This window comes from Scyliorhinus torazame, chromosome 16 (assembly GCF_047496885.1).
Source record: "Scyliorhinus torazame isolate Kashiwa2021f chromosome 16, sScyTor2.1, whole genome shotgun sequence".
Lineage (NCBI taxonomy): Eukaryota > Metazoa > Chordata > Chondrichthyes > Carcharhiniformes > Scyliorhinidae > Scyliorhinus > Scyliorhinus torazame.
The window spans coordinates 149,812,673-149,830,941 of NC_092722.1; the positions used below are offsets into that span (position 1 = coordinate 149,812,673).

The window sequence follows — 18,269 nt, forward strand, 5'->3', positions numbered from 1 at the left end:
CATTTACAGCACCCAAAAAATTGTCACACAAGATCCTAAATTCTCACTTTAAGACTGAAATGGGTGTGCTAAATATATATAAAATGTACATTTTCAAATTCTGCTTCGGATGTGGAAGTCAGCACTATATATTTGCACCTAGCTGAACTGTTTCATTCCATAAATTGGCATGACAATTTACTGAAATATACCTAGCAGAATACATTTTACTGATTCAGGAATAAGATTTTTATAAATTAAACCAAATGATTTAAAACTACAAATAATTCTGGCAGTTTAATTACAGGTTGGAGATGAAAATATAATGCACATGATCAAAGGAGCACTGAATAGGTCTTACAAATTAAAAGTGGGGTACCACAATTCATTGGATCCTGTCAGAAATCCGATAGAGCTGTTAGCCTGAGCACAAGCTAAATTCCTCATACCTTTGTCTTTCAAACAAATGAGTAGTAATGCTGCTAAGAAGATCACTAACCCCTAAATACATTTTGTAGTATGTGTCAAACATATGCTCTGCTTCCAGCGGCAACATATGCCATACTTCATTAACTTTGAAGACACACAACGTCAAATTGAGCACCATAAAATAAGGTTTACCTGCATTAGTTTCGGACTCAAAGGGCAGGATTCTGTATTTCTGAGACTAAGTGTTGACGCCAAAGCAGATTTTGTGGCCTTTCACGACAGAAAAACTGGCGCTGAACCTGAATCGATTCCGCTACAATTAAGGGACTAGCACCAGTGCCGCGTGGAACACAACCGATTCCAATGAAAAATGGTGCGGGATTCTCCAGGTCCGTGATTGCCACTCGAGAGGCTGACAAGCTGCTGCCCCACACACACTCACCCCAGCCAACAAGGTAGCACATGTTATGCAGGAGCACGCCCATAGAGCTTATGGGTCAGCTGGGGCCAGAGGGCACCTTGAGGGGGTGCCCTGGGGGGACTCCTATACGACCCGTAGCCCTAGGTTCAAAATGGGCTGTTAGCAGTGTGCACAGCTACATGGCTGCCTTGCCGGCTGCAGCAATAGTGTCCCGTGCCCATCCACCCCGACCCCACTCCTCCCCTTGCCCTCGCCCCCTGGCCAGCAGCACAATTGTCAGCAAACTGTGGCGATGTTGGACACTTTCCGCACGCCCTCTCTCTCCCTCAGCAGACGCCACGCGTGTTTCACAGTTTTTAAATGCACAAGTGAACCTCGCCATCGGGAACTTGGCCCATCGGAGGCAGAGAATCATGAAGGCCCCTGCAATACCGGTTTGGGCCCGCTAATGATATGTAAACGGTGTCTACTGTACGTGCGTTCCGGAACGCATTGATGCCACTATCGAAATACTGGAGTACTGCAATGTGGCATCAAATTGGTGCCTGCCCTGATTTCGGCTTCGGAACCAATTCTCCAACCAATCGCCTTTCCTGATTTTGGCGTCGGCTAACAGTGAATTCCGTCCAAGGTTTTTCAAAAATCTTTTTTTTCAATTGCCATTTTCTGACAAGACAGTTCATAGTAACATACAAATCTGATCTTCTGAAAAACATTTCCTCAAGATTTGTTCCTCAACATCTAAATGGATAGATGCAATTTTATAAACATCAGCATTTTTAGAAAGCATTCAAGACTTCTCCATGAGGAACTGTATTCATCATTATTGTAAATTTATTTATTAAAGTTTCAAGATAAATTTTCTAAATTCTAATTATTAAACTCAATACTGCTCATTACATTCAATCAGATGGCAATTTAAAAAAACTTTCATATGCACCTTTCATGACTAGTGGGCATCTCGATGCGCTTTACAACCAATGAAGTACTTTTGAAGTATTATCACTGTGGAAATGCAACAGCCAATTTACACAAAGAAAACTCCATTAATAGCAATGTGGCAATGATCAGATAATTTGTTCTTTTAATGATGTTTATTGAGGGATAAATATTGTCCAGGACACCAGGAATAACGTCCCTGCTCTTCTTTGGATTAGTGCTATGATCTCACATTAACCTGAACGGGCAGATAGGACCTCTATTTAATGTCTTATTCACCTCCAACTGTGCAGCACTCCTCTGTACTGCACTGGAATTAAATAGTGGGCGGGATTCTCCACTCCCACGCCGAAGTGGCCGCGCCGTCGTGAACGCCGTCGAGGTTCACGACGGCGCGGAACAGCCCCGGTCCCGACCGATTTTGGCCCTGACAATGGGCCAGGATCGGGGCCGCGTCATCTACACGCGCCAGGCCTTGTCGCCCACGTAAAAGCGGCGCCGCATAGATGACGCGGCCGGCGCCGCATAACGGGCGTCATCCGCGCATGCGTGGCTGTCGTCCTCTCTAAATCCGCCCCGCAAGAAGATGGGGGACGGATCTTGCGGGGCCGCGGAAGGAAGGAGGTCCTCCTTCAGAGAGGACGGCCCGACGATCGGTAGGCACCGATCGCAGGCCACCCCACATTCCAGGTGAAGCCCGGTGCAGGATCCCCTCGCCCCCCCACAGGCCGCCCCCCCAGCGTTCACGCACCGCCCGCGACTGCAGCGACCAGGTGTGGACGGCGCCGGGGGGAACCCGCCGTTTTAGCCTGGCCGCTCGGCCCATCCGGGCCTCAGAATAGCCGGGGTGACGGAGAATCGCCTTTTTCGGTGTCTCTGGCGATTCTTCGGCCTGCTGCCCGCGAAACCCGACCGGGCCGTTCCCGCCGCTGGGAGAATCGCGGGAGGGCGTCGGACTGGCGTCCCCGGAAATTTTGGCGGCCCAGGCGATTCTCCCAACCGGCGTGGGAGTGGAGAATCGCGCCCAGTGTCTTTAAAGTAATAAAACTTTCCAAGGTGCTTCACATGAGCATTATAACACAACACATAACACAAAGCCACATACGATGATATTAACGCAATTTAAAAAAGCATGGTAAAAGAGGTCGATTTTCAGTAGTGTCTTAAAGAAGGAAAGGGAGGTAGAAAGGCCAAGATATTTAAGGAGAGAATTCCAGAACTTGGGCTTGGCAAATGAAAGCACAGCCACAAATGGTGGAGCGATTAAAATTCAGGACAATCAAAATCTCTGAGGGCTTTAGGACTGGAGGAGAGAGGGAGGGTTTGAGTACAGGGAAGACTTTGAAAACAAGGATGAGAATTTTTAAATCAAGTTACTGCTTAATCAGGAGTCAAATTAGATTAGCAAACATAAGGGTGATACAATAAGTGAATAGGACTTGGGTGTGAGTTATGACAAATAATGTATAGCTTTGGATGACCTCAAGTTTACAAGGATAGCATTTTATAATGACTATTAAGTTATTTAGCTTCTCAATAAACTATGCATTTCAGATTAAGGATCATCATCTTAATTGAGTTATTCAAAAAAATGCACATAGATTCATGAATTATGTAATCATACTGAATTACAGAAATTCAAACAGCAAAAATATATTACAGCTTTTCAGCCCCTGAAATTTAACAGAACAATAACTTACATAACGTCAAACAGATTTTGTGCATATCCCCCCCAAAAATTGTATAAATTTTGTTTTGAAATTGAGGGTAAAAGACAACAAACACACAAGTTGGCTCTTATCAAACTAGTTGTAAATATTTTATCGGTGATTCTGGTATCACAGCAATCTCCCAGCTTTGCTTTAATATTTTTTTAAACGCATCATGCTTTGATTGGCATTGCAGTAAAATGACTGAGCCTGCAAGTGTATTCATTAACTGATAAATTTTAGGATGAAAAAAATGATTGATATAAAATAGATCAGCACTCTTGCAGAACCAATTGATCAAACTGAAGTTAAACATTGCCATGGATGGTACACCATAGGTTCATTACTACATCTTGAAATGCTGGCTGGTCTAGGGAAAGGCAAGACTAGATGAGTTAAGAATACTTTAGAACCTTAAAATAATTAGGTACTCCTTTTAAGAACTAATTACGGTGTATCAATTTACCATGCAAGACCTTTGTTTTTTGAGAAAGGGCTGAGAATGGGATAAGTGTTAACAGATACGGGCACTTAATAAAATTCTCACAGTTCAGAGTGACAAAATATGAACTGTAAAGTACTAGTGAAAGCTTTTGTATTTAATTATTTAGCAATAAATTTTATTTCAGTATTGTGGCCAAGGGTACACCTGTCAGTAACAAAGGGAAATAAGATCAGGACTCTGATGGGAAATGGGGTTATTGGCACCAGTTGGATGAACTGATCACGACCAACCTGGCCAGAAAGGGCATGTGTCAGTTGCTTCCTCCCTTCTACTTAGTCATCAGTTAGTCACCATATACCAGGCAACATGGATTGTGCCCATGATAGCAAGGTCGTGCAAAGCTGGCCACAATAAACGGTGAAAAATGCTCCTGAGTACTGCAGTATTCCTCTAAGCAGTCCAGGCAATGGAAACGATTGTTTGGGCACCCCAATGGTCTGCTCAATTACATTTTGCTTGATGTGCTTGGCATGTTTGCACATGAAATGTACATTCAAGTTGTGGAAACCTAGGAGGTTGAGGTACATCTCTACATTTAGATGTGGCACCCAAAAAGCAATATATGCAGTAAATAACACCCAACATTATGGGGAATCCTGCTATCCTGTCAAAGTCACATACTTTCTCCACCTACATATCTGTGAAAAGATAATGTGTACTATGTCCCCCACCCCCCCTCCGAGATACACATTATTATCACCTCACTTCTAGAGCAATGAATGGAAAACTGGGAGATACTGACTTTCAGCCTGTAAGGACCCAAATGAGAAGAAATTAATGACGATGGTCACCTTTACAGCACTTGCAGCATTACCTCATTCTGCCCTGCCACAAGTCTGTCTGCAACAGGTGACACCTTTCAGTGAGCACCTCCCTCGTAAAATGACACATTGCAAACATTTCTCCTTGCTGAGTTTAAGATGAGAAAATGCTTCTTGAAGAAGCTGACTGGACATGGCCTCCTGCTGCGAGTGCTTGTCCACCACCCCCCTCCTTCGTTTTTCAACCAGCATGTCTTCCTCTGCATTATCTCTAACCTCAAACCTTCCTGTGATGCTGCCAGCAAGGCAGAGGGAAATTGAAGCAGTCATGACTGAGAAATAGAATCCTTGAAGTGAGAACCAAGACCATCACCAAATCCAATCTATTGCTGACAAAGTTCATCAACTTTAAATAAAAATACAACCAGACCAACTTAAGAACATTCAGCAGAAATAACTCAGCAACCTAAAAGTAATTGATAGGGCAGCACAGTGGCACAGTTGTTAGCATTGCTGCCGATAGCGCTGAGGATACGGGTTCAGATCCTGGCCCTGGGTCACGTCCGTGTGGAGTTTGCACATTCTCCCCGTGTCTGCATGGGTTTCACCCGCACAACCCAAAGATGTGCAGGTTAGGTGGATTGACCACGCTAAATTGCCCCTTAATTGGAAAAAAATAACTGTGTACTCTAAAATATATTTTTTAAATTGATGATCCCATTAAATAGCATTGGAGGGCATTCCTCCTTCCTGCTCTGTATGAATAGTTAGCTGTGTGAAGTTAAGAGTGGGCATAAGCAGAAGAACTGAAGTCGAAAATGACAGCCTCCAGTTGAGCTAGCACCAGTGCTGACTGATATTTTGATCAGCTGATTCTGCATATATCTGCTGCATGCTCGACATCCACAAAAGCACCCTCACCAAGATGGCATCTGGCTCAGCTCACACCAAAGGTGTGCACGTGTAACGGGAATGCAATTTTGCACACAAAATTTCACCAGTAGCAGCATGGTAGCATAGTGGTTAGTACAGTTGCTTCACAGCTCCTGGGTCCCAGGTTCAATTCCCGGCTGGATCACTGTCTGTGCGGAGTCTGCACGTCCTCCCCGTGTGCGCGTGGGTTTCCTCCGGGTGCTCCGGTTTCCTCCCATAGTCCAAAGATGTGCAGGTTAGGTGGATTGGCCATGCTAAATTGCCCTTAGTGTCCAAAAAATGTTAAGTGGGGGTTACTGGGATAGGGTACATACGTGGGTTTCAGTAGGGTGCTCTTTGTAAGGGCCGGTGCAGACTCGACGGACCAAATGGCCTCCTTCTGCACTGTAAATTCTATGATATCTATCTATGATAAAACATATGCCAAGTTAATTTGTTTCTGCATTTCTTCAGCAAATGCATATTGAGGTACATAGAACCATCACAGCACAGAAAGTTGGCCTGCTAAATCTGAAGCAGATTATTTAGCAGAAACATTGGGCGCGATTCTCTGCTCCCGCGCCGTTTCAGAGAATCGCCTGGGGCGCCATTTTTACCTGCGACACCAGTCCGACCCCCTCCCGTGATTCACCCCAGCGGCGAGAACGGCCCCGTCGAGGTCTGCGCGGCGCAGGACAGAGAATCGCCCGGGACCCCCAAAATGGCGATTCTCCGCTCTCCCGATATTCTCTGGCCCGGATGGGCCAAGCGGCATGCCCAAAACGACGGCTTCACGCCGGCGCCATCCACAACTGGTCGCTGCTGGCGTGAACAGCGCGGGAACGCTGGTGGGGAGGGGGCGAGGGGGGTTCCTGCACTGGGGGGGGGGGTGCTCAAATGGGTTCTGGCCCGCGATCGGTGCCCACCGATCGGCACGCCTGCCTCTCTGAAGGAGGTCCTCCTTTCCTCCGCTGCCCCGCAAGATCGATCCGCCATCATCTTACGTGGCGGCCGCGGGGAGGACGTCAACCACGCATGCGCGGGTTGGCGCCGGTTATCCCGCGCATGCGCGGTTGACGTCATTTACGTGGCACCGGCCCTGCCATTTACGTGGCGCCGCTTCGCCTGGCGCGCGTAAATGACGCGGCACCGCTCCTATCCCCACGGGGGAGTGTGAATCAGGGTCTGGGAACGGCCTCCGACGCCGGAGTAAAACACTCCGGTTTTCACTCCGGCATCGGCACTTAAGTCTCCAGATCGGAGAATCGCGCCCATTGTCTTTTTTTCCCCATCGGGATTCCATACATCAGACTCCCATCCTCGCTTTCCAATGGCCTCCAATTCCCATGCATCTGAGATTACTTTTCTCCCTCCATATGCTACTACTATTATGTCAATTACCAACCTGTACATCAGTAAAGTAGTGCGGCTCCTATAGAGAAGAGACAATTCAAGTGCTTTTTGGGGAATCTTTACCGTTAGTAGGGAATTTTTAGGCAGAGCAAGACTTTAATTTGGCAAATTGTTAACAGTGGTAACAGATTACTGACAAATCACACTGTTTTTGTTCATGAAGTTAACTGAGGCAGATCTGGTGTTCTTGATTAATAAGGGGATATCTTGATTAATAAGGAGATATATGGGGTGATGGGGGGAAGGCAGGAGAATGGAGATGAGGAACATTTCATCCATGATCGAATGGCGGAGCAGATTTGATGGGCCGAAATACCCAATTCTGCTCCTATATGGTCTCTTATGGTCTTAGGGCAGGTGCCATTATATTATTTGGGTGAAGCATTAAACCAGAACTTTTTACACCTTGTGTTTCTGTTAATGTGAAAATGGTGCACCTCAATAAATTAGCTGCAATATTTTCATTTCCTAATATTCTTGCAAATTTAATAACATGCGTTAAGTGTATTTGCATTATTGTGTTTATGATCTCAAAGTGGCAATAAACACATCATAAGAGTGTGAGGCAGAAATAAATAAAAAATATTTTTTGATAAAGAAGTGGTGAATTCTGAAAACATTATGTGCTGGATTTTACATTTCTTGGTCGGGTGAGGAAGAAAGAATTGAAACTGAGTGATCCGCTTGCTCCCAACCCCATTGTTTCTGCTCGTTCAATCAAGTGTCAGGTGGCCATTTAATGGCCATCCGGTTGGAAAGATGATAATTATCGGTGCAAAGGGAGTTCTGTGCCAAATTGACACATTGGCCAAGCCATCATGTGGCAGAGGGCTACTGCCGCGAACAGGAAGTAGGTCATGGCTGGATATTGGTGGCATGGTAGCACAGTGGTTAGCACTGTGGCTTCACAGCTCCAGGATCCAAGGTTCGATTCCTGGCTTGGATCACTGTCTGTGCGGAGTCTGCACATGTCTGCCTGGGTTTCCTCCGGGTGATCAGGTTTCCTCTCTCAGTCCAAAGATGTGCAGGTTAGGTAGATCGGTCATGCTAAATTGTTCCTTAGTGTCCAAAAAAAAGGTTAGGTGGGGTTACTGGGTTACGGGGATAGGGTGGAGGTGTTGGCTTAAATAGGGTACTCTTTCCAAGGGCCGGTGCAGACTCGATGGGCTGAATTGCCTCCTTCTGCACTGTAAATTCTGTTAATTGTAAACGCCCCTTGTTCTCAGAGTTATTTTCTATTTTGTACTGAAGGCTCAAAAGACATATAACATGTCATTAAAAATCATACAGATGTTGCCACCTTCCCCAGCAGAATCTGCTGGCACATTCAAACATGGACCACTGCGGTGGCAGGCTTTTTCGATGTCCTGTGCTGCTACATTATAGCAAAAGCCTACCAAACTATGAAAAATTGTAACTGATTGGGTTATTAGCAAGCGTAGTAGCTTCTTAAATTACTGACTTTGAAATGGCAGGCAGCTTGCTGATTTCCCCACCAACTCCCTTCAATAATTTGGGAGACTAGCGTGATGGTGCCATATTGCCGGCGCAATATTATCATGCTAAATTTTCATCAGGGCGGGGCAGGGTAGCAGTGTTCTCAATTTGGGAACAAAAAATGCATCAGTGTGTGTGCAAAAGTCTGCAAATATCCTCTAGAGGACAAAGTGAAACTTGAACACTTTCAATACAATATCCTGATAACATACATTCTTAGGTTCTTTACCCACCCTCATAATCCCTTCTGCGGCATATCATAACCTTCTAGAACATATCGCCTAAGGAAGCTTTATAACCTACACATACATTAAGACCTTCAGGAATGCAATCAATAAGACCCTTAACAGATGCAAATCATCAGTAACAATGACAAGTTCAAATGATTCTTAGACATAAAAAGTGCTTATACTAAACATTAAATGCAATTTTGGCCCATCTATGAAATTACATTTCAGTGCTCTACAAAAACGAAACTCATACTATTAACTCAAATTATAAACATTTGTAACCCATATTAGCCTGCTTAGTACTGCTGAATACTTACAAACTATATTTATTGCAAAAAATAATGACTAAATCTTAGGTCTCTCCAATTGAAATGGTAAATTGCGATGAAATATAATAATGGGTCATTCATGAATTGATCTGCATTTAAAAGGGTACGACAAAAAATGTTGAAGCTGGAAAAAAAACGGCATTTGAATGGTCGCGTACAGAAGAAGATTTTCTTGGGCAACATGCATAATTTAGCTTCACATACATCTAAGTAGGGGTAAGTACTAACAAGTGACTGTTCAAATGAAATGCATCTGCAGTTTCTGCATGTTATGATTTCCCAATAAGAAAAATCTCCAGAGTCACATTACAAGTCTAAGAGCAGTGACCTATTTAATGTCATTGAAGATGCAGCAATATGAAAAGAATTGCTTTTAGCTCACCAACTAATGATGGTAGTGCTCCCAACTGACTGAACTGATGAACGACTTTCAACAGTTCAACGTTATATGCGTCAACTGATGCAGACAGCAGTCCCTTTGCAATTAAATAAAAGCTGCCAACTTTCAGTATGCACTGCTCTCACATGACCATCTTAGCTTTGAAAATATGGCATCAGTGTTATATATTATCTGAATGCAAATTAGTTACCCGATTTTTGAATTTGGCTAAAATTAATGGAATAAAATTCAGATACTTCTAAAAGTAGCCTCAATTTTTGTTCAAAATCTGAGATTAAAAAGAAGCCTATATGGCAAAGTACTCTTTGGAATGTAAATGTCCTACCACTAAGTGGCAGGGGAAAGCAATAATTAACAAAACTCCCATGCAGTTTTAGTTCAATAGTGCTCAACAGTCTGACAAGCCCAAAGGCTAGAAAACATTAACTGAACAGCTATATCTTGGGGTTTTATTTGCTCATCAGTTGCACATACTAGCACATAATTGTAGAATGGTCCGAGTGTCACATTCAACAAGTTCATCAAAATTCAGCTACATTTGAAGAGGGGTTAAAATCAGTTATATTCTAACTCTCCCTAGTGGAGAGTCAGCAGTCTACAATACTACAGCAATTGATTGTTTTCTCTCAAATGTCAGCATGGAACATGTGGGCAGAAAACATCCAATTAAAAAAAGCTGCAGCAAAATATCATTTTTCACTCTCACTTCAAGAAGCCTAGAATTCAGTTTGTGTAATAGCTTGCTGGCATGTATCCACTGTAAAAACATCTCAGCCAAGATGATAAGGAGGCGAGGTCTTGCTTTGCATGCACAGCTTGCCAGTAGCAGCTGATAGAAATTGGACTTCCCCAGCAGCCTGGAGAGCTTGCACACGGCAACTCAGTAACAGGAAATTTCATAAGTGCGTGGCTGCCTCTAGCGAAAGCATCGTTGGTCACAGCTGGTTAAATGTCTCACTGTTATGAAGAGAAAGGTGCAGACTAAATACTATGGAGGAGAGGGAACTTTGAGCAATAGCTAAATGCGCAGCTTGGAAAGTGCGCTAACACTTCATATTCTACAGTGCTGGATCATTACTGAAAACCTACTCCACACATGGATTTTTACAACAGAAGCAGCATACAGGCGTTGTGCTTTCATTTCTAATTTATCTAAAGGTAAGCAATCATTTCTACTATAATTTCAGAACTCTCATTTTCCACAAATATTTAAATTAATTTCTGATATATCCAATTTAAAAATTCAACTGCTGAACATGTGTAACACAGACAATAAATAAAATATACTTAACAGATTATCGTGAAAGGAAAATTATGTTTTACTTGCACTTTGTAACTATAATCATTTCCAAAGTCTACTATACTTTTACATTGAATATAATTGCATTCAATTTGAGGAATTTATCAATCAGAATCCTACACAAGTATCCAAATCAAATTAGCTTTTTCACTTGCATCCCCAATGCAGTAGTTTTTCTGTCATCAAATAATTTACAAGTATCTGCTTGACAGGCAAGCATAAAAGCCTTCTGTGATCCACTGTCCAGTGAGATTTAACGGTCAACGATGAAAGTAGAAGCTACAAGACAATGACCTGAAATAATTAGAACACTTCAGGCTACTCTTAGTACAGCTTGTTTTTTATTGCGTGTCTGTTACCCTGGAAATCCCCTTTAAAGATACAGCATCGCACCCTACCTCTATGCTGCTGGAAAGATGATAAATAATACTCATGTGGTTTTTAAATCAGTTATGAAAATATTCCTCAGTTTCACAACTTTACAAAAATAAATATTTTTTTCTCCATTGCAAGCAACAATTTAGAAACAGCCCCTTCAATTTTCGTTTTAAGCTTGTTACAGTGGCTTACAAATGGGTAGGCTCAAGTAAACAGTAGTCCATCTTATCATTTTGTTTCATACCACTGGCTTGCAGCATGGAAAGGATTACTTCATTTTAACCCTTCACTTCCTCCTGAAAGGGTACTTTACCACCAACTTTAGGATTACATAAACTCAAGTGTGCTGATGGGTTTTGAGGAGACTATTTTTGTTTTACATCTTTAATATTAAATGATCGTAGAACATCTTGAGCATTCCAAAGTCATACAGCTAAGTCAGAATACCCTACCAATCTAACAAATAACAATCCATCAAATAACAGCTAGATGCCGTAGTCATCTATCGGTATTTTCATTACATGTTCATTTGATTTAATTGACTGAGTCTGGGAAATAAATAAAAAGATTTAACAACCAAAGTTAGTCTCTGACAAATAGTTGCTCACATAATTAACACCGAAGGTTTAAACTAAGACTGCATAGCAAAACATTAGTTGGATTCAATAAAAAAGCTAAAATTACACTTTTTGATGTTTTAAATTGGTTATCTAATTTATAAGCAAATGTTATGATCAAGTAATCAATGAATGATGAGACAATTCAGATACCATTTTTTAATCTGAGTAATTTGAGAATTTTTTTTTTTTTCCATTAGAATTTTACTAATGGTCAAATGCACAGTCAAGGAGATTAGAGACATACCATCTCAGGGCGAACAAAGTTTAGTTATTTGAAAGTTTTAAGAACTAAAACCTTAAGATACTTCATCATAATATTATTAATTAGAATCCTATCAATATTTCCATTTTAGTTTTTAATGACGTTGATTTAGAGTTAATAAGCTTAAAAATCAAAATAAGAGGAAGTCACTTGTCCAATGTTTTTGAATAATATCAAGTCATAAATATAATTTACTCTCAGGTATGTTGCTGAGGATGATCTTCATCTAAGTGATATTCCTTACAGGAAGCTCTAAATGAGCTTTTAAAAGAGGTTTGTTCTTCTTAACTAAAGATGTAAAATACTAGTAGAATTCTACCGATCCTTGACATGAAATGTATTTGTTTAAAGTAATTTATGCATTATATGGCCTTTTTCAATTTGGAACTGATATGCATATAGAATTCATTGCAGATGGAATCTACATAATAATTGATTCAGTTGAATATGCCCCTGGTCAGTTTGTCATTGCTAAATTTAAATAAAATGCACTGAAATACAAGATGATTTCAAATAGAACTTACTGGTAAAAATCTATTCTTGGCACGGATAAAATAGAGAGATGACTATTTTCTTACTTATACTGAATAAGAGTAATCATGACCTAGTCTAAACTCTGAAAGAATTATGACCTGCAACCCAAAGGTAACATCACAACTATAATGCATAATCCCACTTCAAATAGATATCACCAATGTTCCGCTTTATTTAAAAAAAAATTGCCACCATACTAAATGCATTTATAGTCAATTTCATTGTTTCCAAGTCATATATCTTGATTCCATTTTTATTTATCTTAAAAAGTAAAATTTCCAATTATCCATGCTATGAAATATAATCCAATATATATGATAAATAATAAATGTCATAGTATAATCAAATAGTTGTTTGAAAGGTAATAAATGTGTTCATTTAGCCTAAACTGTAAACCAAACCAATTAAAAATTCAGAAATCAGAACCATTAACAACAAATATTTTCCATCTTTGACTTTGAAGTTAAAAATTCTTTATGAATTACTTTATATTAAACAAGAACTAACTCATACCATGTTCTATGCCATAAGAAAACAATAGTAGGAACCAGAAGAGGCAGTTTTGAAGTATAGACCCCAAGAAGTGTAAGAGCCTTATGTGGCTGCTTCGAGTACATAATCCTTCAAAACGCTACGCCACAGGTTCATTACATGTTTATTCGTAAAGCATCCATAAAGCATTTAAACATTTAATGGAATTGTTGTAATATATGAAAAACAGTTCCAAGATATTCAAATTGTACTCTCCAACACATACCAAGAGATTGCCTTTGGATCAGGTGAAGAGGCAGCTTTGTTCTGGAACTACAGTGATATTTGCCCACATTATGAAACATGAGTTACATAAAGATGAAATATCACCTTTAGGAGGCAACTGAGCAAAATTACAAATATTTTCCACTTTGAAGACCTGTAAAATTTCATATTGGCGTCACAGAGAATTTAGAAGTATAAAGAACAAATTAATGTCAGCACAATGTTTACTAAATTTCCCTATATCATTTTTATTATTTCTTAAATTGGCTCCTTTTTATACTCTGCTACTACACAGGGACATGGTTCAGTTGGTTGAATCAAGACCCTTTCTCCTCACTCAGGTGGAACAGCAAGAGAGTAATCCTCAGTGTCCTGGTCAATATTTATCCTTCAATCAATATTTTAAAAATATTATCTGGTCATTATAACATTTTTGTCTGTTGGAGCTTGCTGTGCACAAATTTGATGCTGCTTTACTAGCTCCGGGTGCTCCGCTTTCCTCCCACAGTCCAAAGATTGCAGGTTAGGTGGATTGGCCATGCTAAATTGTCCTTAAGTGCCCAAAAGATGAGGTGGGGTTATTGGATTACGGAGATAGGATGGAGGCCTGGGTTTAAGGAGGTTGCTCTTTCTGAGGGCCAGTGCAGAATCGAAGGGCCAAATGGCATCCTTCTGCACTGTGATAACAGTGGCATCGCTTCAAAAGTATCTCATTTGGACCTCTGAAGACCTGAAAGGCACAAGTCTTTCTTTTTCTATTTAGATGCTATAAAATGTACAATGAAAATAAACAATTTAATAAAAGAATAAAGAATGTAGGAGTAAAAGGTTTTGTATTGCATGCGGACAATACAATGTCTGTTGCTAAGATACATAATGTTAGAAGGATAAAAAGGAAAGCATCATTCTGGAAATGCAACCTCCATTCAGTTCTTCAGTACTGTCTGAAGCATAGTTTTGTTTATAAACTAGAGCAACAAGACAATACCTCTGTAGCAGGTAATTGGTGCAATCTACTAGTTGCATTGCGCTCTCGCTCGAGCGCAACACGGCCTGTAGATGCCCAGGGAGACTGCAGGCGGGTACCGATCTGTACTGGTCCACACGGTAATGCCCATGTGTATATGCGGTGACATTGCCATGGGTGGGGATGGGGGCGGTGGGGGTGGGCACAAGCTTACTTAGAAATCGGGCACCTTTTCAAAAGGACGCCCCGATCCCGGAGTTCAGCTCTCCAGTGCTGAAAAAAATTCTAAGTGTGGGCTAAACCGGTGAGAAACTCCCCAGGGCCCAATAAAGTGATTAAGTGTCGCTTGATAGCGGTGGGCTGGCAGAGACAGCAGAAATCTCCCTGCAAAACCTGCCACAAATGAACATAGAAATGTTTCCGTTAAATTCCGGCCAATATATGTTGAGCTGCAAATACGATATTTTCAACTTTTTAATTTAAATCTGTTTTATACTTTTAATCATTCACTTTTGGACTTAATAGAGGGCCTCCGATGGGGTCTGGCCCGCGATCGGGGCCCACCAATCGGCGGGACGGCCTCTCCCCCTCCCGGGCCTACTTTCCTCCGTGGCCGGCCCCTGAACGCCGACGCCATGTTGAGTCGGGGCCGGCGCGCTGAAGAAGTCCTCCGCGCATGCACAGGTTGGCGCAGCCCAACTGCGCATGCGCGGGTTGGCGTGGCGCCCATTTGGCGCCGGGAAGGGAGGCTGGAGCGGCGTGAACTGCTCCAGCACCGTTCTGGCCCCCTGTGGGGGACAGAATCGGTCGTCCCCGTGCCCGTTTCGCGCCGTCATGAAACACGACGGCGTTCACAACTGCGGGAGCGCTTCATCTCCATTTTGGAGAATCGCCCCCAAGGTTTTAACCCTTCCTTTAGGGCTAAACACAGTTTTCAGTACAAATCCCATACCTTTCTGTTGTGATGAAATGAGGCCGTATTCTCAATTTTGCAAACTAATATTGGTAAATTAACATTCTCAGTAGACAAGGTCAAGATTTATTCAAACATAGTCCAATAAAGTTACAAATGTAACATACACTTTTTAACAAAAATCAGGGGCACACATCATTGCCGTCAAACTGGCAGTACTTGATTTTCAAAGCAGCTAAAGGGTTTTTTGCCTGCTGATTCCCTGAATGAATTCATCAGTACCTGCTTGTACTTAGCTTGTGCATTCACTCAAATCAAAGATTATATATTTCTTGGAAGGATCTATCGCTACATTTACAGCACCAGTTTTCATTCCAGATGTATATTAACAAATACATATAGCTGTAAAAAGTTTAATTGCAATGAAGCATACTCAAGAATACTTGTGTTGATATATTCTGACTTTTTTTAAAGGATCAGATGCTTAGATATTTTTCAGTTTGCATCTCATCTTAAGGCAAACCGGTCTTGCTCCAAAACAATAGTGGCTCTTGCGCAGACTTACAAAGCCATCAGATTTACAAAATTATGTTATTATAGTTTTGCTATCATGTTTTAAGCTGTAATGCATTCAGAGCAGAATATTCTCCTAGTGAATTCAGTCAGCAGGCCATTGGGGTGGAGTTGAGAGGGCGCGGGGGGAGAGGGAATGAATGAATTCAAAAATAAATTACATAGCCTAAAATTCATTTTCACTAACTTGCAAACAATTTTTATGAACGCTGCAGGAATTCAGCTGAGAAGATAAGTTTTGTTTGTGTATGTGTAAACTTAACACTTTTAAACAAATGTGACCTGAAATTGGTGTTTTCAAATTACAAAATATTGCTGTTATGGAGAGATCATGGTGTCAGTTCAACAATAATTTTGCAACAAATATTTTTATGCTCTTTGTTCTTGACAGATTGCAATGTGTGTTTTGAAATATTATCTCCATTGTTTTTAATTATAGGTGAAAGATGGTGAGTAAGGAACCAAGCAAATGCCAACTCACAAGTACAGAGAACGAAGCTGAGCAAGCTTCATTGGAGATTAAATACGTACTGGATCCAAATAGGCAGATTAGAAAAAGAAATAAAGCCCTACAGGTGAGATTTAAAGATATCCGGGAAGCTCAGAATGAACAAGAGAAGAGACTTTCTGCAGCACAGCAACTGGACAAAAAAACAATGAAAGCTATTTCTTATAAGGCAGCTTATCGCAAATACATGACTGTGCCTGCACGACGGTCAATCCCAAATGTAACCAGAAGCACAGGTGTGCAGACATCACCTGATCTGAAAAAGCGATATCAGACATTCCCTTTGGAAAGGAAGAAAGTGAATGTCATTAAAATTGCTCCAACAATTGACACATTCAGGCGACAAAACAATGATTGGGCAATTGATATTAAAGATAGTAACCTCAATAAAGACTCAAGAGCACATACTCTTAGCAGTGCAGAGGGGAACAATCAAAAGAATACAGATATCAGCTCACATAATAATTTCATCAAACTGAATAAACAAGCTGGTAGTGACAGTTTTGGTGATTCTAGCAGCAAAGATCCAGAAATGCACAGTTATACTGAAGAGTCCTCTCACATATTAAAGTTGGCAGATTCAAACCCAACTGAGCAAAATTACCAGCTGTGCAATACGGCAAAATATGATAAGGGGGCATCAGAAAATCAGAACTTTAATCAATCAGCGCTGCAGCTAACGGAGTTCACCTCCTTCCACTTAACAGAAGCCAACTGTGAACTTACGCAGCCTGATTCTTCTAATTCCTTTACACAGAACTCCCCACAAAATGTGAGAGCACGGGAAGTACATGAGAGAACTTTGCATCCAACCAGTCTGAATTCTCTGCCTACGAATGGTCAAGCCTGTTCATTACAGTTCCCACAAAGTGAAGAAGAAACTTCTGAATCCACTGCATCAAACATTGCACCCAGAGACGAAAGTCAAAGTCAGTCTAACCAGACAGTATCTGTAATGGAGTCAAATCAGCAAATCATGCCTCTTACGGAAGTGGTGGATCTGAAAGCACAGCTGCAAATAATGGAAAACCTGATCAGTTCCAGTCAGGAAACCATTAAGGTGCTGCTTGGGGTTATTCAAGAATTAGAAAAAGGTGAAGCCCTCAGAGAAGGGTAAGACCACAAAAAATGTTTTATGAAAAGGTATACACATACATACTAGTTTAAAAATGAATGTCCAAATAGCCAAACTCAGGAGTATCACTGTTACACAGTGATCCAGAAAGCAGAGATAAGGATAAATGCCAAAATTATCAATGAAATGAACACTGTATAAAACAGATGACTCATTTGTAATACACTGATCAGTGAAATTCAAGGCGAGTTCCCCAAAATCTCTGCACCTTAAGTCTAACAGGGCTAAATAATAATGTGTTTGTTTCATATCAATAGGCACAGTGCAATACACTATCCGTAGTTAGAATGCCAGCTCCGCTGCACTCTAGATTACAATGAGGTTATTGCTGAAATAACCTATTTTTATACCTGATGAATATGTGCACAAAACTCTGCTCCTGGTATATTGCATTTCAATGTCCCCAAATGATCTTGGACCAGCTGGGGGTGGTTTCACTGTGGCTGTCCCTCTGGTCAGAGCTAAACTGTAACCAGTGAGAACTGTAAGTGGTATAAAATGATTTCCTGGAAGATCATCATATTCCACCCCTGGAGAGTGAGATTATGACATGATTAAAGAGTACTGAGCATGTTAGTTATGTTCCACCGCATTGTTTTTTTAATTCAGGAAAATCTGCAATAGTGTATTTGTAAAGAAAATACAATGTTTGTTTGACGCAGGTAGCACTTCATCTTCTCTCTATTCCAACAGGCAGCATCAACATGGAGCATATCATTAGCCACCTCAGTCAAATGCACTTGGTTGAATAAAGTTCCACCGGGAGGAGTTGAAACAAACTCCTTCCTAATTTAATTTA

The 18,269-nt window shown here is 41.3% G+C and overlaps 2 protein-coding genes across 2 annotated transcripts in view; one reads left to right on the plus strand and one right to left on the minus strand.

Annotated features, from left to right (window-relative positions):
- The window catches only part of dock1 (dedicator of cytokinesis 1), an 850,868-nt gene that overhangs the window by 517,749 nt on the left and 314,850 nt on the right, over positions 1–18,269 (minus strand). The window lies entirely within an intron of this gene.
- Positions 10,105–18,269, plus strand: part of LOC140393131 (inhibitory synaptic factor 2A) — a 47,473-nt gene continuing 39,308 nt past the window's right edge. The window contains exons 1-2 of the mRNA XM_072479203.1: positions 10,105–10,682; positions 16,267–17,448. Coding sequence (XP_072335304.1) covers positions 16,274–17,448 — 1,175 coding nt within the window. The 5' untranslated portion in view covers positions 10,105–10,682; positions 16,267–16,273. The remainder of the gene's footprint in view (positions 10,683–16,266; positions 17,449–18,269) is intronic.